This window comes from Ornithorhynchus anatinus, chromosome 5 (assembly GCF_004115215.2).
Source record: "Ornithorhynchus anatinus isolate Pmale09 chromosome 5, mOrnAna1.pri.v4, whole genome shotgun sequence".
NCBI classification, from domain to species: domain Eukaryota; kingdom Metazoa; phylum Chordata; class Mammalia; order Monotremata; family Ornithorhynchidae; genus Ornithorhynchus; species Ornithorhynchus anatinus.
In genome coordinates, this window is record NC_041732.1 from 3,054,166 (window position 1) to 3,077,226 (window position 23,061).

The following is a 23,061-nucleotide window of genomic DNA, read 5'->3' on the forward strand; positions in this document are numbered from 1 at the left end:
ATCCCTGAATGACACACAGAGGCGGGAGTTTGGGCTGGAGGTCGTGTTCAGAGATTGCCGGAGCGCGGGACGGGCGGGGAGAGTCGGGGACGTGAGGGAAGGGACCCCTGCCCTGCCTCTCCTCCAGGGCCTACTCCTTCAAGGGACAACCGGCGACCCTCGGTCCACCGTCCGTCCGTGTATAAATAGGAAAATATTAGTGTGGATGGGGGCGGGGGCTGCCGACCCAGCTCCGGCCCCCTCGAGCCCTCCCCTCCGTCGGGGGCGGTGGGGGCCCTGAGGGGCCCCGAACACCGCAGAGTCCGACCCCCGCCCAGAAGAGTCCCGCCGGCCCCTCCGCCCCCGACGCCTCCGGGGCCGCTGGTGGGGCCGGGGGGCCGGGGAGGGTGGTCGTCCGGTCCTCCCCGGCGGCCCTCCGCGGGTCTCTTGCGGGAGGGGGAGTTCAGAGGGAGGAGTCCTCGACCTCCCGCTGCCGGTAGACGAAGCAGAGGGAGTGGACGGCCGCCTGGAGCAGCTCGGCTTTGACCTTCTGGGGCCGGGCGTCCTCCTCGAGCAGCCGGCTGCCCTCCTCCCAGATGGCGTACAGCCCGTAGGTTTCGGGGTCCGACACCCCAAAACGCTGCGCACAGGCGGCTTTGACGGCTTCGGCTGCTTGGGCGAGCGGGACGTGGAAGGCTCTCTGCTGGTTGAACGGTTCTTGGAAGGAGATGTAGAGGATATCCTGGAGGGGAGGGAAGAGCGAGAGCGGGGAAGGGGGGGGCGTCACTCCGTGCCCTCCAGAAGCAGCGTGGCCTACCGGAAAGAGCCCGGGCCTGGGAGTCAGAAGGCCCTGGGTTCTAATCCACTTGTCTGCTGGGGGACCTTGGGCGAGTCGCTTCACTTCTCTGGGCCTCAGTTTCCTCATCTGGAAATACAGGGATTAGGACCGTGAGCCCCGCGCGGGACAGGGACCGTCCCACCTGACTACCTTGTGTGGACCCCAGCGCCTAGTTCGGTCCCTGGCCCGTAGGAAGTGATTAATACCGGAAAAGAAAACAAACAAACCCACTCCGCTTCTCACGGATGGTGAGAATCCAGGATTGGGATGGGCTAGGGGTGGACGGCGGTGTTCTCGGGCTACTAACAAAATTCTCATCTGCGAGGCTGAGTTTAGGATAGGAAGCGCTCCCTCTCCCCCTGCCCCGCCACCAAACACGATTCTTGTGAGCAGGGAATAATGAATCTATTCAATCCCCTTGCCCCCTCTTACCTCATCTCGCTACTCAGCTAATCCAACCCAGCCCCCACACTTCACTTCTCTACTGCCAACCTTCTCGCCGTACCTCGATCTCCTCCATCTCGCCACCGACCCCTTGCCCACGTCCCGCCTCCGGCCTCGGTCCACCGACAGGCGGTGACTCTCCCCCCCATTCAAAGCCTCATCCCTCCGCCCTTCCGCGTCGCCCCGACTCGCTCCCTTTCCTCTCCCCCGTCCCCGCCCCGCAGCGCTAAACGTCTATATCTATAATTCTATTTATTTATATCAGTGCCTATTTATTCGGTTCGATGTGTGTAGATCTATAATTCGATTGATTTATACCGATGCCTGTTTCCTTGTTTTGATGTCCGTCTCCTCCCTTCTAGACTGTCGGCCCGGTGTGGGCAGGGACTGTCTCTATTGCTGAACTGTACTTTCCACGTGCTTAGTACAGTGCTCTGCACACAGTAAGCGCTCAATAAACATGAATGAACGATTGAAGGCGCATCTCCTCCGAGAGGCCTCCCTTAAGTCCCCTTTTCCCTTTCTTCAACTGGCTTCTGCGGCGCCCCGCCCTGCTCCCTTTATTCATCCCCCTTCCCAGCCCCAGCGCATTTGCGTCCCTATCTGTCATTAATTTATGTCTCTTCACGTCCAACCGTAAGCTCGTTGGGGGCAGGGAATGTGTCTGTTCTACCGTCCTCTCCCAGGGGCTCAGTACAGTGCTCTGCACCCAGTAAGCGCTCCATAAACACGGTCGACCGATCGACCGGCGGACCGTCGGGTACCTGGGAGCGGCGGCGGGTGCCCGCCCCGGGGTGGATGGTACGACGGCGTTGCCACTGGCTGATGGAGTGCTGGGCCTCCACGCTGATCTGCCGGGTGACCATGGCCGGCTCGAAGTTGGCGATGTGGTACAGGGCCCCGAACCACGTGGTCAGATAGTAGCCTCCTGGGGCCGGGGGACCGAGAGGGGTGGGCTGGCACCCCCCAGGAGACCCCCCCCCCCCCCGACTCATTCCTCCATCCGACCCCCGCCCTCTCTGGCTCCTTCCCGGAGCCGGGCCGTTCCCAAGTCGCCTCCCGCGAGGGGACTCTTCCGAGCCTAACCCGCATCCCTCCTGCCGCAGTCCGAGCCCGAGCCCCCGGGGGACGGTGACTCTCCGGGGCACCCCCGGCCCCGGCGCCCCGGCTCCCAGGGGAGCTCACCCTCTCCCTGCAGTTGGCTGGGGTCCAGCAGCTCCATCATGTACTCCACGTCCAGCTGCGTGGCCGTGATGGTCTCACTGTGGACCAGCACATAGGTCAGCACGGGCAGGAAGTCGTCTGCCCCGAAAGGCTCTGGGGGAAGAGAGGCCCGGGTCACCGCTGGACTGCAAGCTCACTGTGCGCAGGGAATACGTCCGTTATTATTACCACTATTACTGGGGTATCTGTTACGCGCTTACTAGGGGCCAAGCACTGTTCTGAGCGCTGGAGTGCATACGACGTAACCAGGTTGTCCCACGTGAGGCTCACGGTCTTCATCCCCATTTTACAGATGAGGGAACTGAGGCACAGAGAAGCATTGTACATTCCAGGCGCTTAGTAGAGTGCTCTGCACGTAGTAAGCGCTCGATAAATACCACTGAAGAATGAACGAATGAGTGACTTGCCCAAGGTGACACAGGAGACGAGTGGCGGAGCCGGGATCAGAACCCACGGCCTCTGAGTCCCGAGCCCGAGCTCTCGCCACTAAGCCAGGCTGCCGTCTGCCTGCTGCGTGGCCCCGGGCAAGTCGTTTCACTTCTCTGGGCCTCAGTTTCCTTCTCTGTCCAACGGGGATCCAATCCCTCCCACTAAATTAATTAACTGTGGTATCTTTTAGGCACTTACTATGTGCCACGCACGGTAATAAGAGCCGGGGTAGGCACACGATAATCAGGTCCCACGTGGGGGTCCCAGTCTAAGTAGGAGGAAGAACGGGAATTGAATCCCCGTTTGGCGGATGAGGGAACTGAGGCACAGAGAAGCAAAGTGACCCGGCCCGAGTGCTTAATAAATCCCCTTAAAAAAGAAAGAGGGGTCGTCATGTCTCTAGTCGAGGGTGGCCTCCGACCCTTCCAAGAACTAGTCCGACACCCCAAGACTCGGTGGGTCTGTCTAATCCGTAGATTGTCCAATCCAATACTCCTTGGCCCGTCCCCCACCCCCCTCTAATAATAATAATGACGGCATTTGTTAAGCGCTTACTAAGTGCCAGACACTGTACTAAGCCCTGGGGTGGAAGGAAGCAAATCGGGTCGGACGCAGCCCCCGTCCCACGCAGTGATAATAATAATTACTATTATGGTATCTGTTAAGCGCCTACTATGTGCCAAGCACTGTTCTCAGGGCCGAGGTAGATACAAGGCGATCGGGTTGGACACAGTCCCCGTCCCACCTGGGGCTCCCGGCCTCGGTGCCCATTCTGCAGATGATTTAAGTGAAGCGACTTGCCCAAGGTCACGCAGCGGACAAGCGACGGAGCCGGGATCAGAACCCGTGACCTCCTGACTCCCGGGCCCCCGCTCTAGCCTCTCCGCCAAGCTGCTTCTCTATTTAGGGGGTGGGGGGTGGAGGGGTCCGGCCAGTAGTCGGTAGTAAACTGGTCCAGTAGGCTAAGAGGGAAGTGGGTGGGCGAGGGTCAGTTCCCTCCGGGAGCTGATCCAATTCTGGGGGACAACGGAGGGGACTCCTGTAGTGACTCCGGCCGGGGTGGGGGGGGCCGAGACGGGTGGGGAAATGTGTCCGTTGACCCGTCTACCGTCTGCTCCGGGCCGCTCGGTACGGCGCCCAGTAGACAGGACTAAAGGAACGAACCGGGTCGGTCCATCTCCTCTCGGGGAGCGGGGGAGGCCCGGGCCGGTGCCCGGGTCCCTCCGCCCGCCCTGCCCACCTGCTCGCCCGCCGCCGCTGCCCTGGTTCATGGCTTCGTAGATGAGCTTGCAGATCTTGAGCAGCAGGGCCACCTTCTTGTGGGGGGCGTAGGCGGCGTGCAGCTGGACCAGCTTGGCCTGGATGCGCTCCAGGGCGGGGGCGTCGGGCACGGCGGCCGTGACCCCCATGGCCGCCCGGCCCCGGGCCCGCAGGGCCAGCTGCCGCCGCTCCAGTCGCCGCAGCTCCTCCTCCCTGTACTCCCGCAGCTGGCCGAACACCACGTCCCGCAAGGGCTTCAGCACGCACTTGTACAGGGCGGCCTCCACCGCCGACTCTGCCGGGGGCGGGAGGGACACGGGGCCGGGTCAACCCGGACGGCCCCTGCCTCCGCGCCCGGGCCCCGCGGCCCAACCCCCCGCCTCCGGGGGTTCGGGGTGGGGGACGAGGGGGTGCCGGACGGATGCCCCGGCCCCTCCCCCCCGCCCTCGCTGGTCTCTCTCTCTCTCTCTCACCTCCCTCCCCGGCGCAGCTCTCTCCCTCCCCGCCCCCTCCAGCCGGCCGCTGACCACAGAGTACAGAGACAGCTTCCTCCCTGCTTTCGGGCCGGGTAGGGGAGACCACAGAGCAGCAAGGTGAAGGGGGATGGGGAAGGGGACCCGGGCGGCTCGGGCCGCCCGGCCGGGCCGGGGGGGGTCCGGGCGGCCCCCGTCCCTTCTGTGAACAAACAGGGGTGCGGGGGGGTGAGGCGGGGAAGCCGGGGCGGTGGGAGAGAGGAGCACGTGTCATAGGCGACGAGTCCGTGCTTGCGTGCGTGCGTGCGTGGGAAAGCGGAGCACGCGTGACACCGAACGAGCGAGCGTGTGTCCGCGCGAGGCTTGAGGGAAAGAGAGGGCTCGCACGCTGCAGACGGAGACGGACACTCTGGGACCCAGGGGGACAGGGCGACGAAGTCAGACGCGAGGGAAGGAAGCGAAACGGTGAGAGCGGGGTGGGGGGGAGACGCTCGCGGGCGGAAGAAAGAGCACGTGGCTTCGGGGACCGGAGAAGGGAGGGTGTGAACGCACGTGCGGGGGTCCGGAGACGTCAGCGACCCGGGCCGAGGCCTGGGAACCTCCCACCGGCGGGGAGGGGGGTGGGGACCCGTGCGTCGGAGGGATTGAGCGGGGCCGTTCCCCGCGGCCCCCCACCCCGATCCCCACGCTCTCCCGGGGGGGGGGGGGGGGGGGGGTGTCCGGGCGTCGCCGGGCCGTACCCAGGGTGAAGTCTCCGCCGTCGTCCCCGGCCCCGACGGCCTGCAGCTCGGAGCTGGCGCACAGGTAGGACCGCAGGCCGCTGAGCAGCTGGCGGATTTCCTGGAGCAGCTCGGTGCTAGAGGCGGGCCGGGCCGCGCCCCCCGCCCGCAGGTGGCACACGAAGCTCTGCACCAGCCCCCCGACGTAGGTGTCCGGCTCCTGGGCCAGCTCCAGCACGCGGTGGGCCACCCGCCGCTCGGCCGAGACCAGGCCGCTCAGGGCGCTGCCCACGGCCGACAGGCGGTGGAAGACGCGGGAGGCCGGCGGGGGGCGGCGGGGCCGGGTCGGGGCGGGACCCCCCAGCGGCGGGGTCGCCTCCCCGCCGCCCACGGCCTCCTCCTCCACGCTGCTCAGAGACAGCGAGTCCGGCTCGGGGGGCGTGGAGCAGACAGAGCCCTCGATCCAGGAGACCCGGTACGGGCTCAGCGTGGCCCGAGGGGGCGTGGGGGTGGGCGGGGGGCTGTGGGAGGGGGTGGACCCTGCCGAGGGAGGGAGCGAGAAGGCTGCCGGGGGAGACGGAGACGGAGACAGAGAGAGGAGGGCAGGATGGTTGGTTGGAGTCCGAGGGGGCCCGGCCTCCCGTCCCCTGCCGGAGGGACCCTGGCGTCCCCACTGCCTGCTGGAGGGGCCCTGGCGTCCCAGCCGCCCCCACTGCCCGCCGGAGGGTCCCGATCATCCCGGCCTCCCACCGCCCGCCGGGGGGATTCCGGCATCCCCCACCCGCTCCAAGTGGGGGAAATCCACGTACCTCCCACCCGAGTCCCAGCTCCCGGCCCTTCCCCGCTCTCCGGGGGGACACAGGAGCGTCAGTCCCCCAGCCCCAGTCCCTTCCCCCAGCCTCCCACCCTTCCCCGCCCCTGGAGGGACCCGGGCGTCCAGGCCCGAGTCCCCTCCCTCGGCGGAGGTGCTGCCCTCTCACCCGAGACCTTGCCTCGGCTCCCCAGGTCCCCACGGGTCCCGGGGGGCGTCCGCAGCCCGTCCTCCGTGGCCTCCGGCCGCTCCTCCAGGAACAGGGGGTTGACCACGTACAGGGCCCCGCCGGCGTACGCGATCCGGAAGGTGCCCGCCTGGGGGGGCCCGGACCCCCGCCGGCCATCCTCGGGCCCCGGCCCTGTGGGAGGAGGGAATGGTGGGGCACGGCAAGGGCCCGGGACAGGAGGGTCCCGGGCCTCATTCATTCGGTGATTCATTCAGTCCAATCTATTGAGCGCTTGCTGGGTACAGAGCACCGAGGCAAGCACTCGGGAGAGGACAACATAACGATAAGCAGACACGGTCCCCGCCCACGACAAGCTTACGGTCTAGAGGGGGAGGCAGACGTTAATATGCACAAATTACAGATGTGTACGTAAGCGCCGAGGGGCCGGGAGAGGGAAGAATGATGATAACGGTAATGATAATAAATAGGATGGCATTCGTCAAGAGCTTATTACGTGCCAGGCACCGTTCTAGATGTCGTTCTAGGCATCCCAGGCACCGGGATAGACGCGAGATAATCGGGTTGGACACGGGCTCTGTCCCACACGGGGGTCACGTGCTCAAAATGCCCATTTTGCCGACGAGGGAACCGAGGCCCGGAAAAATGAAGCCATCTGCCCGGGGTCACGCAGCCGCCAAGCGAATGAGCGGGAATTGGGTGAATGAAGGGAGCAAGTCAGGGCAGCCCCTCAAGTCCCCGCTGGCTCTTCCTCCCCGCCCCTCCTGCTCTCCAGGGCTAGGAGCTTCCCGGGCCCCCCTCTCCCATCCAGGGGCGGGGGGGACAGGGGCAGGGTCTGGGGCGGGAGCGGGCAGCGCGCGCGCGCGCAGGGGGCGGAGGTCTGGGAAGGGTCGGGGCCGGCCACGGGGGTCGGGGAAGGGAGCCTCACCTGCGTCCAGCTGAGGAGCCTCCAAGGTTCCCGGCGGGAGGAGCAGAGTCCGAGGCAGGATGTCCCTGGAGGGTTGAAGGGGTCAGAGGCGGATCCAGAGGGACCCGTGCCCGGCCTGCCCCCACCCTTCCACCTCTGTTCCCGATACCTGCTGCTGGACAGGAAGGCCAGGAGCTGGGGCAGGTCCGGGAAGCTCAGCTGGGAAGTGTCCAGGGACACACCTGGGAAAGCCGGGGGGAGGGCGGTCACTCCCGGGCCCCTTCCGCCATCGCCCTTGGCGGGCCCGGGGACCCGGGCGTCCCGTCCCTGACCTTCGCCGCCCTCACCCCGCCACCGGGACCCCAGGCCCCAGAGAGCGGAGGGGTAGCGTGGAGGCTGCCCCCGACCCTCCCGCCCCGCCCCTGCTTCCCCTCCCCCACGTCCAACGACGGGGGCAGGAAGTGAGAGCGCGGAGCCGGTGCCGTGGTCAGGGGCCCGGACGCCCCGGCCCCTCCTCGGGCCCGGGGGGGCGGCGGTGGGCGCTGAGGGGGCTGCGGTCAAGCCGTCATCTGAGAGCCGGAGCGCCCGGGTTCTACTTCGGCCCCCGGCCGGGGCTGGGCCCGGTCCCCAGAGCGGGGATGGGCGCTCGGGTCCTGGCTTGCGGTGGAGGGGGAGGGCCGGGCGGGGGGGGGGGGGGGGGGGACCCCGGTGCGGAGGCGGGGAGCCCCGTCCTCACCGGCCGGGGTCTCCAGGACGCGGTAGGTGCCCACGGCCCCGGGGAGGGAGTCGGTCCGCAGACTCAGCACGCAGCTCTCCGCGGTCCCCGTCACCACGAAGCTCTGCGCGGGGAGAGGGGACGACACGGGGGAGGGTCACCTCGCCGCCGACCCCTCGCCCGCCCAACGCCCTCGCCCCCATCCTGCCTCGCCCTGCTTCTCTCCTTCTACGACGCAGCCCGCGTATTTCACTCCTCTAGCGTCAACCTTCTCGCCGGGCTCCATCTCGCCTATCTCACCACCGACCCTCGGCCCACGTCCCGCCTCCGGCCTGCGACGCCCTCCCTCCTCAAATCCCACAGACGGTTACCCTCCCCGCCGTCCGGGCCTTACCGAAGGCCCGTCTCCACCCGGAGGCCTTCCCGGACTGAGCCCCTCTTTCCCCTTCTCCCACCCCCTTCCGCGTCGTCCTGACTCGCTCCCCTTATTTCACCCCCCCCTTCCCAGCGCCGTAGCGCTTATGTCCACATCCGTCCTTTAGTTGTTGAGGTCTGTCTCCCCCCTCTAGACCGTGTGCTCGATGACGGCGGGGAACGTGTCTGCTTACTGTCGTTCTGGACTCTCCCGAGCGCTTAGTACCGTGTTCCGCACACAGTACGGGCTCAGTAAATACGACCCAGTGAACCAAGGGATACGAAAGCCAGGGGAGGGTCCTCGGGGCCGGGGGGGGGGGGCGGTGGGGCGGAGGGGCGGAGGGGCGGAGGGGCGGGGCGCGGACTGAGACTCACCCCAGGGGGCTGGGGGGCCAGGAGTTGGGCCGCCTGACAGGGCTCCAGGTCCGGCAGCTGCCACAGGCCCCGGCTCCTCTGAAGTCGGACCAGGGGGGCCGGAGGGGCCTCCCCCATCCCGTTCGCCAGCGCCATGTCCGGCCTGCGACACGCGGGGCCCTGGGGATCGGGACCGGCCCGCCCCGGCGGCCCCCTTCCCCTCATCCCCGCCCGCCTTCTGGGCCCCTCCTGCTCCTCCCCAGACCCAGCGGCACGGCGGGGGAAGGCGAAGGCCGGGACCCGGCAGAGAGGGGCCCCCAGAGGACCCGGGAGGCCGAGCCGGAGCGGCGAGGGGAGACGGAAGAACCGCTCCGGGGTGGGGAGAGAAGCCGAGGGCGACGATCAGAGAGGCGAGAGACTCAAAACAGCCGAGATCAAAGACGAGACGACGCGCGCCCCGGCGCGCCTTCTGCCCCTCTCCCCCTCCCCGGCCCCCGACGGCCGCCTCAAGAGCCGCCCCCGACCCCGCACGGGCCCTCCTTACCTCTCCTCGTCCCGGGGCGCCCCGGGCCCCTCCTCCTGGGGATGCGGCCCCTCCTCAGCTGCCCGCGGGGTCACCGGCTCGCACACCCGCCGCTGGAAACATCGCCCGGGCCCCGAGCCTCCCGGGCCGCCCGCCCTGAGGAAGGGCATCGTGCCAACCTGAGGCCTTCCTGGGATCCAGGGGCACAGGTGGGGAGCACCAACATCTTTCCTGGGGGGCGGGGGCGACACCCAGACTCCCTTTCAACCCCAGGCACTGCCCCCTCGCTCCTCCCTTGCCCGTCCTCCGGGGAGACGGGGACCTTGGGGGCCGGGGGGGGTGCCCGGCGGTGGGGGGTGGGCCAGGAGGCCCGGCCGGACGAGGGGCTGGGCTACCTGCGGTTCGGGGGCGGCGGGAGCGGAGAACGCCTGCTTCCCCGGAGGAGTCGATAGTGACGAGGAACCCGGGCGGGTGCAGAGAGGAAGCTGGGGGGTGGGGGGTGCGAGAGGGAGGGAGGGGCCCCGGGGAGGGGGTGATGGAGACTAGGGCGAGAGATGAGGTTATCTTGGGAGGACGGGCGGCGGGCCCCGCTGGAGGGGACGAGGGCTCGGGGGCACAGGGCAGGAAGCCGCCCCCTCCCCACCCGAGCGGGGGGTCCTTCACTCTGGTCGTCCCCACAGAGCCGGGGGTGGTCACCCCGGCCCCTCCTCGGCTCCTTGGGACTCCACCTCCCCAAGGAGGACCGGGCCTCCTCGCGGAGACGGGGGCGGAGGAGGGCCGAGTCTCCAATTCCCGCTTTCGCCAGGCCCCTCCGCTTCAGCAGGGAGAGACGGCACCCTCGACGCCCACCAAGCCCTCGGCCCCCCGGGCCCCCAACTGCGGTATGTCTTACGTGCTCGCTGGGTGCTAAGCACCGTGCTCGGCGCTGGGGTAGGCAAAGGTGATCCTTTCAGATGCGGTCCCTGTACCGGAGGGGACTCACAGTCCAAGGGGGAGGTGGGACACGTACTGAATCTCCATTTTACGGTTGAGGAAACTGAGGCCCAGAGAGGTTGAAGTTACTTGCCCGAGGTGGCCCGGCGGACGAGAGGAGCCGGGCTTAGAACCCGGTTCCTCTGGCTCCCAAACTTCTCCCTTTCTGCTCCTGGAGGTCCCGGCCTCCGGTCGCCTCGGGTGAGCCCCCCGCCCGAGACGATGCCCCCGGGATAGCGGGGGAGGGGGAGCGGGAGGCTTGCAAATCCCGCGGCCTTGATCTTCGCCAGAGGGGCCGGAGCCGGGGGGCGGGGGGCTTCACCCCTTTCCAGCCCCTCCCGTCGGGCGAGGAGCCAGCCGGGCACGGAAAGGGGGGTCAGCCCCGCCGAGGCCGGGGGGAGGGCATCCAGCCGGGGTCCCGTCCCCGAGCCCCCTCCCGGCGCCCCGGCTGCCGGCTCCTGTCCCTCTCCGCAGCGCTCGGTCTCCCGGGTCCTCTCGGTGCTCACCTCTGCGCCCGCCTCGCCGCTCTGCTCTCCTGGAGAAGGTTGGGCAAGCCCCCCCCCCCCCGCCCTCCCCCGGCCCCCCCCCGACCCGGGTTTCGGCAGCCACTTCCTGCTGCGGGCAGAAAGATGCCTGTTTCGACAGAGGGGCTGGGGGGGGGGGGACGACGACATTGGCACCTCTTCACCCGCTCGGGGAGCGGGGGATTCCTGCCGAGGTGGGGGAGGTGGGAGGGGTCCACAGCCGGGGTCATCCCGCCCCATCCCCCGTCTCTGGGGGACAACAAAACAACAGAGAAGCAGCGTGGCTCAGTGGAAAGAGCGTGGGCTTTGGAGTCAGAGGTCACGAGTTCGAATCCCAGCTCTGCCACTTGTCAGCTGTGTGACTGTGGGCGAGTCACTTCGCTTCTCTGTGCCTCAGTTCCCTCGTCTGTAAAATGGGGATGAAGACCGTGAGCCCCCACGTGGGACAACCTGATTCCCCTGTGTCTCCCCCAGCGCTCAGAACAGTGCTCTGCACCTAGTAAGCGCTTAACAAACACCGACATTATTATTAACATTATTGTCTCTGATCCCCTAGGGTCTGCCCTCGGGGGAGAGTTCTCCCAAGGATCCGTCGAATTCCACGGCGGCCCCATCCACGGGTGAAGTCCACCCTCCATCCCTTCCGCTGCAAACTCCCCCTTTCGTTCCCACTGTCGGCCCCCCCTTCGGATATCTTTGCCCCCGCCGCCGCCCCTCCCCAACAGGTGGCCTCTTCCCGGCTGCCCTCTCCCCTCCTTCTCTCTCCCCGCGGCGGGGGGCTGCGGAGGGCGGGGGGAGCGTGAGGGCCGCCAGGAAGCGGGGGGCTCGGGGGACGAAAACAACACACCTTGGCCGTTCCCACTCGGTTTATTCTGCTCCAGTCGGTCAGTGTCTACGCTGCCCCCTCCCCTGCGCCCGCCACCGGTTAGTAGTTAGTTGGGTCCTCGGGGTTAGCGGGGGGCCGCGTTAGGGACCCGGGGATCCGGGCTCCCCCGGGGACGGTTAGTGCCGGCCCGAACCCCGGGGCCCGGGGCCCTCCGGGGGAGCCACCCTGTTAGCCGAGGCCTGGGGCTCCGGGCGCCTTGGGCCCCTTCACTTGGGCTTCTCTCCCCCTCCTCCTCCTGCTGCTCCCGCTCCTCCGGCTCCGGCCTTCTCCTTGGGGGCAGGGGGCGGGGAGCCGCCCGCCTTCCCGTCGATGAGGGCGTGCTCCCTGCGCACCAGCTCTTCCAGCTCCTTCTGCAGGAGGGCGAAGACACTCGTGGGCGGGCGGGCGGGCGGGCGGGCACCAGGTGCGCCTGGCTCCGGGAAGGAGCGGATCCCGGGGGCCCGCTGGAGGGCCTGGGGGGCGGGGGAGCCGTGGGGACGAGGGGGAGGGGAGGGGACGGGATGGGGTGGGGTGGGGGGGCCTCTAGGGACCAGGAGCTCGGTACCTTCCAGCCCAGGAGGTCGGCCAGGGCAGCGCAGCCGGCGTCACAGTCCCCGATCCAGGCCACGTCCCTTGGGGAGACGCAGAACTCGCCATCTCGGTGTCCACCCCCGCCCCTGGCCCCCCCGCTTCGCCCCTGGACGGGACCGGGCTGTTCCCGACCCCTCACCCGTGGACCCTGACCCCCCCCCTCAACCCCTCGCCCGCGGGCCCTGACCCTTCACCCGTGGCCCTGACCCCTCACCCGCAGATTCCCGACCCCTCACCCATGGGACCCGAACCCCTCCCCACAGACCCTGATCCCCCCACCCCTCATCCGGGGGTCCCAACCGCTCCCCGAAGACCCTGACGCCCGCGCCCTCATCCGTGGACCCCCGCCCCCTCACCCCCGGACCCTGACCCCTCACCCGCGGACCCCCGCCCCCTCACCCGCGGACCCCCCGACCCCTCACCTGTAGGCCTTCTCCGAGTCAAAGTCCATACTGCCTCCTAAGCCCATCAGCCCGAGGAAGGGATCACTCTGGTGGGGAGAGGCGGGGTGCGTCAGGACGGGAGCGGACGGCGTGGGCGGGGGGTCTCCTGGCCCCCGGTGCTCGGCTTGGGGAGGGGCGGGCTCACCTGGCCGGTCTTCTCCTTGTTGATCAGGAGGCGGGGGGTGCGCAGGGGGGCCCTGGGGAGACAAGACGGGCAGACGGGTCGGGGGAGGCAGGGGCGGCAGCCTCCGATCCCTCTCCTCCTCCTTCAGGGCTACTCGGTGGGGCGACGGGGTGGGGCGCGGACACCATCCGCCGGGGAAACCGCGGGGCGGCTCCTCCTGGCGGGGGGGAGCGGGTGGTCGCTCCCTCAAACCCCCCGCCCCCCGAACACACACCGCGGCACCTACTTGTTGACCAAGGAGGCGAAGGGCTGGACTTGAAGGGATGTCCCCAAGATGATGAGAAGATCCACTTTGTGGAAGTCCTAGGGGAGGGGGCAGAGGGTGGGAAGCTGGGCCGGCTGGGGGAACGTGGGGTGGGGGTCCCTCTCCTAACGGGGTATTGGTTAAGCGCTTACCGTGCCGCCGAGCGCCGTACTAAGTGCCGGAGAAGACGCGAAATCATTAGACCAGACCCGGTGGGCTCCCGGACTAAGTAATGATATTAATAATAACTGTGGTATCTGTTCAGGGCTCACTACGAGCCGGGCACTGTTCTAAGCGCTGGGGTGGACACGGGCAAGAGGGTGTGAGGGAGAAATGAACAGGGAGAACTGGTATTTAATCTCCATTTCGCAGATGAGGAAACAGGTCCACAGAAGTGAACCGACTTGCCCAAGGTCGCACGGCACCTAAGAGGCAGGATTGGAACTCGGGTCCTAAGACCGCCGCCCCCCGCCAAGACCCGGGCTCTCTCCGCTAGGCCTCGCGGTGTCACAGCTGCTCTTCTGCCCGACCCTTCCCTCCGACCGCTAGCCCCTGAGCTGCCCGCCAGCGGGGAACCCCCTGACCCCGGCCCCCCCGACCCAGTGGACCCCGGCGCGCCGACCCCGGCGGAGACGGAGCGGGCAGCTCACCGACTGCATGGATGAGAAGAAACGGGCGGGGAGACTCTCGCCAAAGAACACGATATCTGGGAGGGAGGGGAGGGAGAGTGAGAGGTGGGCCAGAGGGAGAGGAACCCGGCCTGAGGCGGGGGTCGGGGGGCTCTGCGGGGTCACGACCCAGGGCATAGGGGCAGGAGAGGGGTGGGCCGGACCCGCAGCAGGAGGGATGGGGGTTAGACTGCAGGAAGGGTTTCCTCACTGGGCGGGCTTGGGGATGGAGAGCAGCCGTGGGAGCTTCCACGGCTGAGGTCCGGGGTCCTGTCGGGGTGTCGGAGAGGAGGGGGGGTTGGGCCTGGCCGCCGTCACCCCTCAGGGACCTGCCCTGCCCCACCTGGGGGGCTGGGGGAGACGCCGACCGGGGTTGGGGGGTGTCATTTCCCTCCGCTGGGACCCTCCCCTGGGCTCCGGGCCACCCCCCCCCCCCCCAGCCCCGCTCACCCGGCTTCACGAGGCTCTGGCACTTTTCACACCTGGGGGTGAGCTCGGAGAAGATCTTATCTGCGGGGAGATGGTGCCGAGGCTGGGGGGCGTCCACCCCCGGGGGTGACGGGACCAGGCATCCGGGACAGCCCAGCCCTCAGCGATCCGACCGACGGACCGATTACGGTGGGGGGGGGGGGCACCGTCCTGGGGGCCCCATCGGAAGCGGGGTGCTGTGTTAACCTCCTCCCCCCTCTCTCTTCCCGCCCGACTCCGGTCCGTGGCTGGCCGCCCCCGCTTGACAGCTGGGCCGGTCCCTCCCCTCCTTCGGAGCCTCTCGCTAGGCCACCTCTTCCAGGCTGCCCCCCGCCCTTTCCCCCTAGGCCTCCCCGGGGACCGACCCTGCCAAAGCTCCCGCGTTTATTGCTCGATTTATCCGCTGGCTTCGTGGCTGGCCACCCGGTCTCCCCGCCTCGCCGACCCGCTCCCTCCGCCCGCCCCGCCTGGCCCTCCAAATTCCCCTTCCATCAAGGCCCGCCCGGCTCTCGCCTCGGCCCCCCGCCTCTAGGTTACCGCCCTGTTGGCCCAATTTATGTCACATCTCTGTCCTATCCTCCCACCCTCACTCTCTGCAGAGTGCTCTGCACACGGGAAGCACTCGATAAATACGCCAGAACGAGTGAATGAATCACTCTTGCTCCTCTCCCCGCTTACGGCGGAGGCTCTTGGAGGGCAAGGATCTTTTTGGGTTTTTTTTACATTTTTCAACGGTATCTGTTAAGCCCCTGCTGTGGGTCACTCTCTTTAGCACCGGGATTGATAGCAGCCAATTCGGTAGGATAAAAAGTCCCCGTCCCGCACGGGTCTCTCGGTCTAAGTAGGAGGGGGAAAGGGAGAACTGAGGGCCAGAGACAGGCAGTGACTCGCCCCAAATCGCACAGCAAGCAATTGGCAGAGGCGAGATTAGAACCCAGATGCTCTGCCTCCCAGGCCTGGGCTATTTCCTCTAGGTTACGCCGCTCCTCAGAGAACGTGTACTTTGGGATTTTGGGGCGTCCCCAAATACTCAGTAGAGCACAGACGCTCCAAGACGGCAGATTTGGGCTAATCAACGGCCCAGGTTGAGCACAGAGCCCAGCCCTGAGACTCAGAGGCCCCGGGTTCTAATCCCGGCTCCGCCACCTGCTCCGTGACCTTGGGCAAGTCGCTTCACTCTTCGGTGCCTCGGTTCCCTCATCTGGAAAAGGTGAGCGATGGGGTCGACGTCGGCGGAACCGAGAGGGGTCGGGCTCGGGGAGTTGGGGGCTGGGGGGGGCGTCCCCTCGGCGTTCACGGAGGCGGCTGGAGGTGCCTCTCCGGGGTGGGCCGGCCGGGCCCGGGGACCCCGGTCGGGAGGTCCCGGTGTCCCCCTCCCCCGCCCCGGGACCTCCCCTCACCTTTCATCCAGGCCAGGCTGTACTCGCGGCGACACAGGGCGCTGACGCAGTGTGAGGTGTAGAAGGTGCCGTGCGCTTCGACCAGGTCCTCCGGCTCCAGTCCGGCCACCCGCTCCAGGGTGTCGATGTTCTGGTCGGGGAGGGGCAGGGCCTCGGGGTCTCTCCGAGCCCCCGGCCTCTCCCGCAATCGGGGCCCGGGGCCCACCCGCTGCCCGCCCTGGCCCGCGGCCTCACCTGAGTGTAGCAGCGGAGCAGCAGGCCCTTCTCCTTCAGCAGGCGGATGAAATAGTGGCACACGGTGGGCTGGGGGCCAGAGACGTCCAGACCGTCGGACCCACGGTGCCGGGGGGAGGAGGGGAGGCGCCGACCGGGTCGCCTGGGTCCTCCCTCGTCCCGGCCCCCGCCCCGCGCACGGCAGCCTCACCTTGAACTGTCCAGGGTAGAGCTCGCGGGCCAGCGCAAAGAAAGGCTCTGGGTGTTTCTGTGGGGGAGGAGGAGGGCAAGGGGAGGCTAATTCTCCAGGGACCGCCCTCCCTCAAAACCCCCTCCCCGCCCCCCTCAGGATGCCCACCCCGGGACCGTCGCCCCAGGCCCGGCCGCGATGGGGTCGTTCCTCGGGGCCGGGGGGGGGGGGGGGCAACCGGGGGAGGGGAGGGGACGGCGGCCCCCCCACGCCGCTCCCCTCTGGCCGGGCACTACCTTGAAGTAGCCGATCTCGAAGATGGCCTCCGGGTAGGGCAGGTTGTACTTCTGCAGGTTGGCGTAGAGGCCGGTGCCCGGCGAGCGGAAGTCCGGGATGCCCGCGGCTGAGGGCGGGGAGGACGCGGTGGGTCACGGAGGCCGGGGCCACCCCCCGTCCCTCTCTGGCCACCTCCCCGGGAAGTCAGGGCGCTCCCGCCCCCAACCCCTCACCCCACCAGGGGCTCAGCCGGGGGTAGGGGCGAGGGGCTTGGCGGGCACTTACAAGTGGAGATCCCAGCGCCCACCAGGCAGATGACGTTCTTACCTGGAAGACAGGAGGGGCGTGTGTTTGGGGGGTGTCTCCCCTTATTATTCATTCAGTCAGGCGTATTTATTGAGCGCTTACTGTGTGCAGAGCGCCGTATTACGCGCTTGGAAAGTACAGTTAAGCAGTAAAGAGAGACAATCCCTGCCCACACCGGGCTTACAGTCTAGAAGGGGGAAGACAGACGTCTAAACGAGTAAACAGGCATCATTATAAATAGAATTCTAGATACACATCAAAACAAGTAAACGGGCATCCGTATAAATAAACAGAATTATAGATGGATACCTAAGTGCTGTAGGGCGGGGAGAGGGGAGGGAGAGCACAGGGAGCCAGTCGAGGTGACACGGAAGGGAGGGGGAACTGAGGAAAAGGGGGGCTTGGTCTGGGAAGGCCTCTCGGAGGAGGCGAGCCTTCAGTAGGATTTGAAGGGGGGAAGAGGGATTGGAGGATTGGAGGAAGGAGGGCGTGTTTGTTAAACACTTACTAAGCGCTGGGATAGACACAAGATGATCCCGTCTCGAATTGAACCGCACTTTCCCAGCGCTTAGTAGAGTGCTCTACGCACAGTAAGCACTCAGTTAATACGATCGAATGAATGAACGAGGGGCTCACAGTCCACGTCGGAGGGAGGACAGGCAATGACTCTCCATTTTACAGGTGAGGAAACTGCGGCACAGAGAAGCCAAGAGACTGGCCCGAGGTCACCCAACAGGCAAGTGGGGGAGCCGGGTTTTGAACCCGGGTCCTCTGACTCCAGGCCCGGGCTCCTGCCCCTAGGCCGTGCTGCTCCTCTGGTTTGGGGAGGAGGTGGGGGGTCCAGAAGAGACCACCCCCCCCCGCCTGGCTTCCTGGGTTCTCCATTCCAACCAAAGTCTGTCATTTATTTATTCATTCATTTACGTATGCGTGTATCTTAATGTCCGTCTCCCCTCTAGACCGTGAGCTCCTTGTGGGCAGGGAATGTGTCTGATTGTTGTACTGTACTCTCCCAAGTGTTTAGTACAGTGCTTTGCACACAGTAAGCGCTCAGTAAATACAACTGATAGACGACAGAAGTCCTGCTGGAGGTCATCTTGTCTAGCCCCCTGCCTCTGGCACAGATCTTCTTCCCCCGGGGGGGAGGGGGTCTCTCGCACCCCTACCGATCTCCAGTGGAGCACCGCTGCCTCTTTGCGGCAGTCTGGCCTAAATCCCTCTCGCTGCAGGCCCCCCCCGGTTGGATTGGGAGCGGGGTGGGGGGGGGCGGGGGGGTCCTGGGAAGGAGGAAGTGTAGGAGGGAAGAGGAATTCACATTGGTCACTCTGCACGAAGCGGGTCACGCCTTCCAACGTCAGCTCATCCAGCAGTTTCTCCCGCTTCTCGCTCCCCAGGCCCAGGGTCCGGGAGAAGAGATTCCGCAGAAAATCCACTGCAGCGGGGAGAGACACCGAGAGGAGGAGGTTGATCGGGGGCCGGAGGTATCGGCGGGGTGGGGGGCAGGAGGGGAGGGAAGGAGGCCCCATGAGGCATCCCCCCCTCCACCAGGCCCAGCCCCCGGGCGGCACGGAGAGAGCTGGACGGCCAGGCTTGATGATGACGGCGTGTGGGACCGCCTACTGACCTCCCCCAGCGCTTAGAACGGTGCCCGGCGCATAGTAAGCGCTTAACAAATTCCATCATTAAGCGCTTGGTCTGTGTCGAGCACTGCTCTGAGCACTAATAACGACGGTCTTTGTTAAGCGCTTACTATGCGCCGGGCACCGGTTCGTGAAGCGCCGGGATGGATACGGGCAAATCGGGTCGGTCACGGCCCCCCGTCCCACACGGGGCTCCCAGTCTCAATCCCCGTTTTCCAGACGAGGGAACCGAGGCCCGGAGAAGTGAAGCGACTCGCCCAGGGTGACGCAGCAGACAAGTGGCGGGGCCGGGATTAGAAGCCCTTTTGACTCCCAGGCCCGGGCGCTATCCATGATGCCCCGCTGCTTCCCGCCGTCATCCCGCCTCCCCCCAGATCCCCGAGGGGGCGGGGGGAGCTGGGCCTCCCCTCACCCCCCACCCCCCGATCACTCGCCGGGCCTCCACTCACTCTCCGTCTCCCCGGCCGTGCCGCTCTCGCCGTCTGAGTCCGAGTCCTGGAGGGAAGGAGAGGAGTCAGCGGGAGGGGGGTGGAGGAAGAGGGGTCCTGGGGGGGGGGGGGGGGGATCCCCTGGATTCTAACCCACAGAGATGGACCCCAGGCATCCCGCCCCCCTTCTCCCACTCCCGAGCCGGGGAGGGGGCGGAGTCTGGGCCTCGGGGGCAACCGAGAATTCAGGCGACCGGACCCTGGCCGATGACGGAGGACTGTGGAATGGGCCCGGTCCGGCCTCTCCGCCCGCCCGCCGCCCCCCCAACCCTCCGCGAGCCAGCTGGGGGCTACCGGACGCCGCCTCAGTGAGCTAATGACAGGGGTCCCCACGCGTCCGGACTGACTGCTCCTGACTCATCCGTCCCACGGTGGGGGACACCGAGTGGGAGGGAGGGGTAGGGACCGGGGCGGCGGAGGGGGAAGAGGGGAGGGGGCTAAGGGCCTTAAAACGAGGGGGGAGGGCCTGGAGATTCAATTCGTTCGTTCAGTCGTGGTTATCGAGTGCTTACCGTGCCTCAGTAAACTCACCTGTAAAATGGGGATTTAAGACTGGGAGTCCCAAGTGGGACAACCGGATTAGCCTGTATGGCTCCTACTCTATCCTAATCCTCCTCGACCTCTCAGCTGCCTTTGACACTGTCGACCGTCCCCTCCTCCTCCACACTTTATCCAAGCTCGGCTTCCCGGACTCCGTCCTCTCCCGGTTCTCCTCTCATCTCTCTGGCCGTTCATTCTCGGTCTCCTTGGCGGGCTCCTCCTCCCCCTCCCATCCACCAACCGTGGGGATTCCTCGAGCGTCATTTCTTGGCCCTCTTCTGTTCTCCATCTACGCTCACTCCCTTGGGGAGCTCATCCGCTCCCACGGCTTCGACTATCACCTCTACGCAGACGACGCCCTAACCGACATCTCCTCCCCTGTTCTCTCTCCCTCCCTCCAGGCTCGCATGTCCTCCTGCCTCCGGGACGTCTCCACCCGGAAGTCCCCCCGCCACCTAAAACTCAACGTGTCCAAGACCGAGCTCCTCATCTCCCCTCCCAAGCCCCGTCCCCTCCCTGACGTCCCCGTCACTGAGGTCGGCACGACCGTCCTTCCGGTCTCACAGGCCCGCAAGCTCGGTGTCACCCTCGACTCGGCTCTCTCATTCACCCCGCACATCCGATCCGTCACCAGATCCTGCCGGTCTCACCTTCACGACATCGTCAAGATCCGCCCTTACCTCTCCAGCCAAACTGCTACCTCGCTGGTACTAGCTCTCATAATATCCCGATTGGATTATTGTGTCGGCCTCCTCTCCGATCCCCCTTCCTCCTGTCTCTCCCCGCTCCAGTCCATTCTTCATTCCGCTGCCCGGATCATCTTCCTAGAGTAATGCTCTGGGCCTGTCACTCCCCTCCTCAAAAACCTCCAGGGGTTTCCCATCAACCTTCGCCTGAAACAAAACCCCCTCACCCTTGGCTCCCGAGCTGTCCATCCCCCGGCCCCCTCCGACCTCACCTCCCTTGTCTCCTTCTCCGTCCCGCTCCCCTCCTCATGGCCCCTCGTGGTCCCGCCGTCGACCCCTGGCCCACGCCCCCCCTCCTCGCCTCCCCGAACTCCCTCTCTCCCCCCACCTTCCAAGCCCTCCTGAGAGCTCACCTCCTCCGGGAGGCCTTCCCACACTCAGCCCTCCCTTTCCCTCCGCTCCCCCTCCTCCCTCCCTCTGCTCTTCCCCCTTCCCCTCCCCACAGCACTTGTGCCTATTTGTATATATTATTTATTACTCTAGTTATTTTAATGATGTGTCTATATCTATGATCCTATTTATCTGGACGATATTGACGCCTGACTACTTGTTTTGTTTGGCTGTCTCCCCCGTTTAGACTGTGAGCCCGTTGTCGGGCAGGGATCGCCTCTGTTGCCGAATTGTACTTTCCAGGCCCTTAGTAGTGTGCTAGGCTCAATAAATACGATTGAATGAATGAATACCCCAGCATTTAGAACGGTGCTTGGCACATAGTAAGCGCTTAACAAACACCATTATTATAATTATGACTCCTGTGTGCAGAACACTGTACTAAGCACATCAGAGACTATGATATGACAATAAATGGACACATTCCCCGCCCACAATGAGCTTACAGTCTAGTGGAGATACTGGGGGCCAAAGGAACCTGGACTAGACTGTAACCTCATTGTGGGCAGGGAGTCAATCAGGTATTTATGATGATTATTATTATTGTTGAGTACTTTCTATATCCCAGGCACTGTTCTAAGCGCTGGGGTAGACACAAGATAATTGGGTTGGACCCAGTCCCCGTCCCACACGGGGCTCACAGTCTTAATCCCCACTTTACGGATGAGGGAACTGAGGCACAGAGAATAATAATAATGTTGGTATTTGTTAAGCGCTTACTACGTGCAGAGCACCGTTCTAAGCGCTGGGGGAGATCCGGGGTCATCAGGTCGTCCCACGGGAGGCTCACAGTCTTCATCCCCATTTGGCAGATGAGGTCACTGAGGCACCGAGAAGTGAAGTGACTTGCCCACGGTCACACAGCTGACACGTGGCAGAGCCGGGATTCGAACTCACGACCTCTGACTCCCACGCCCGGGCTCTTTCCACTGAGCCGCGCTGCTTCTCGAGAAGTAAAGTGACTTGCTCAAGACCACACAGCAGACAAGTGGCGGAGCCGGAATTAGAACCCATGACCTCCCGACTGCAGCCACAATGTGCAGAGCGCTGTTCTAAGCGCTTGGGAGAGTCCAATACGACAGAAGCGGCAGGCACCTTCCCTGCCCGCGTCTGTTAACGGTTGGGCCGTCCTCTCCCAAGTGTGCAGTACGGAGAAGCGGCGTGGCTCAGTGGCAAGAGCCCGGGCTTGGGAGTCAGAGGTCGCGGGTTCTAATCCCGGCTCCGCCGCTTGTCAGCTGCCTGCCTTTGGGCGAGTCACTTCACTTCTCGGTGCCTCAGTTCCCTCATCTGTAAAATGGGGATTAAGACTGTGAGCCCCACGTGGGACAACCAGATTCCCCTGTGTCTACCCCAGCGCTTAGAACAGTGCTCGGCACATAGTAAGCGCTTAACAAATACCAACATTATTATTATTATTCTCTGGGCCTCCGTGACCTCATCCGTAAAACGGGGGTGAAGCCTGTGAGCCCCCCGTGGGACAACCTGATCACCTTGTATCCCCGCCAGCGCTTAGAACGGTGTTTCGCACACAGTAAGCGCTTAAACAAATGCAGTCGTCACTAGTATTAGTAGCGCAGTGCTCTCCGCTCACAACAAGGGCCCAATCAATACGATTATTGGAGTGATCGACTCGATGAGGGTGGAGCCAGGGGGAAGCACGGATCCCGACCCACTCCCACCCCTCTGCCTCAACTCCCCCCCTTCTCTCACCTGAGTGTCCGAGTCTCTGTCCTCGTCGTTCCCAGAAGGGCCGGGGACTGGGGGAGGAGAAGAGGGGGTCACATTCCCTGAGCAAACGGGGGTCCGGGGGGGCCTCGACCGAGAGCTGGGACCCCCAAGGGGCCGTGCGGGGTGGGGAGAGGAGGGGGGGCAGGGGGATGAGGGGGAAGGAGGGGCATCGCCAGGGAGCTGGTCAGCGTTAGCGGGATGGGGCCCGGAGACGAATCGGTAAGGGGGGGTCGGGGTTAAACTGGGGACCTGACGGGGATGATAAGTGATACGGGGGACCCGGTGTCCACGGCAACCTGGGTCCTTAGCAACGCTGGGTCCTCGGCACCCGGGGTCCTTAGCAACCGGGGATCACGGCATCAGAGGTCCTTAGCGACCGGGGATCACCGCATCAGGGGTCCTTAGCGAACGGGGACCATGACAACGGGATCCTTAGCGATGGGGGGAGGCGGACCCCGGGCAGGCCGGGGGTGGGGAGGGTCCCTCTCCCCTCCCCCCCCCCCCCATCCCGGGGGTCCTCCCGCCCAGCTCTCAGACTCACCGTCCGGCTCGGCCATGGGCCCGGGGACGTCCCGGGGGGCGGGGGGAGGCGGGTCGGCCCGGCTGACTCGGAGCTGTCACGGCCCGGTACGTCCTGCCGGGGCGGGGGGGGGGGGGGGGGGGGGGAGGGGCGGGGGAGAGGGGAGGGGAGGGGGAAAGCGGGCGGAAGTCGGGGGAAACTACGACTCCCACAGTGCCCCGGGGCTCCCACAATCCTTCGCGCCCGAACCCCGGCCATTCCCAGGTTAGCACCGCCCCGCCCCCCTCCGCCGGCCTCGAGGCCGAGCTCCGCCCCAAAGCCACAAAGACTACAATTCCCAGGATGCCTAGCGCGGTCCGAGACCATTCTTCCCCGCCCTTCGAGGCTG

General features: G+C 65.9%; 2 protein-coding genes across 4 annotated transcripts; both read right to left on the reverse strand.

Moving 5' to 3' along the window:
* Positions 1-347: 347 nt before the first annotated feature.
* Positions 348-10,215, reverse strand: RINL (Ras and Rab interactor like). Its single transcript, XM_039912174.1, has 12 exons — positions 9,673-10,215; positions 9,299-9,433; positions 8,776-8,917; positions 8,008-8,110; positions 7,441-7,513; positions 7,293-7,357; positions 6,347-6,538; positions 5,388-5,930; positions 4,155-4,469; positions 2,447-2,578; positions 2,026-2,189; positions 348-721 (listed from the first exon to the last, which is right to left on the reverse strand). The coding sequence occupies exons 3-12, from the start codon at positions 8,908-8,910 to the stop codon at positions 443-445; spliced, it is 2,001 nt and encodes a 666-aa protein (XP_039768108.1). The 5' UTR covers positions 8,911-8,917; positions 9,299-9,433; positions 9,673-10,215; the 3' UTR covers positions 348-442.
* Positions 10,216-11,621: 1,406 nt separating this feature from the next.
* On the reverse strand, positions 11,622-22,794 carry SIRT2 (sirtuin 2). Of its 3 annotated transcripts, XM_029064803.1 has the most exons (17): positions 22,695-22,778; positions 22,450-22,553; positions 22,136-22,182; positions 18,711-18,756; positions 17,937-18,053; positions 16,601-16,642; positions 16,336-16,442; positions 16,061-16,117; positions 15,871-15,939; positions 15,637-15,766; positions 14,219-14,278; positions 13,751-13,806; positions 13,083-13,159; positions 12,818-12,869; positions 12,652-12,719; positions 12,204-12,270; positions 11,622-12,009 (listed from the first exon to the last, which is right to left on the reverse strand). In XM_029064803.1, coding segments are annotated over exons 4-17 (1,047 nt in total). In that variant the 5' UTR covers positions 18,712-18,756; positions 22,136-22,182; positions 22,450-22,553; positions 22,695-22,778; the 3' UTR covers positions 11,622-11,865. The 3 variants fall into 3 exon arrangements, with proteins under 3 accessions (XP_028920636.1, XP_028920635.1, XP_039768181.1); XM_029064802.2 differs by lacking the exon at positions 22,450-22,553 and having other exon boundaries at positions 22,695-22,794; XM_039912247.1 differs by lacking the exons at positions 22,136-22,182; positions 22,450-22,553; positions 22,695-22,778 and adding an exon at positions 19,970-19,997.
* Positions 22,795-23,061: the final 267 nt, after the last annotated feature.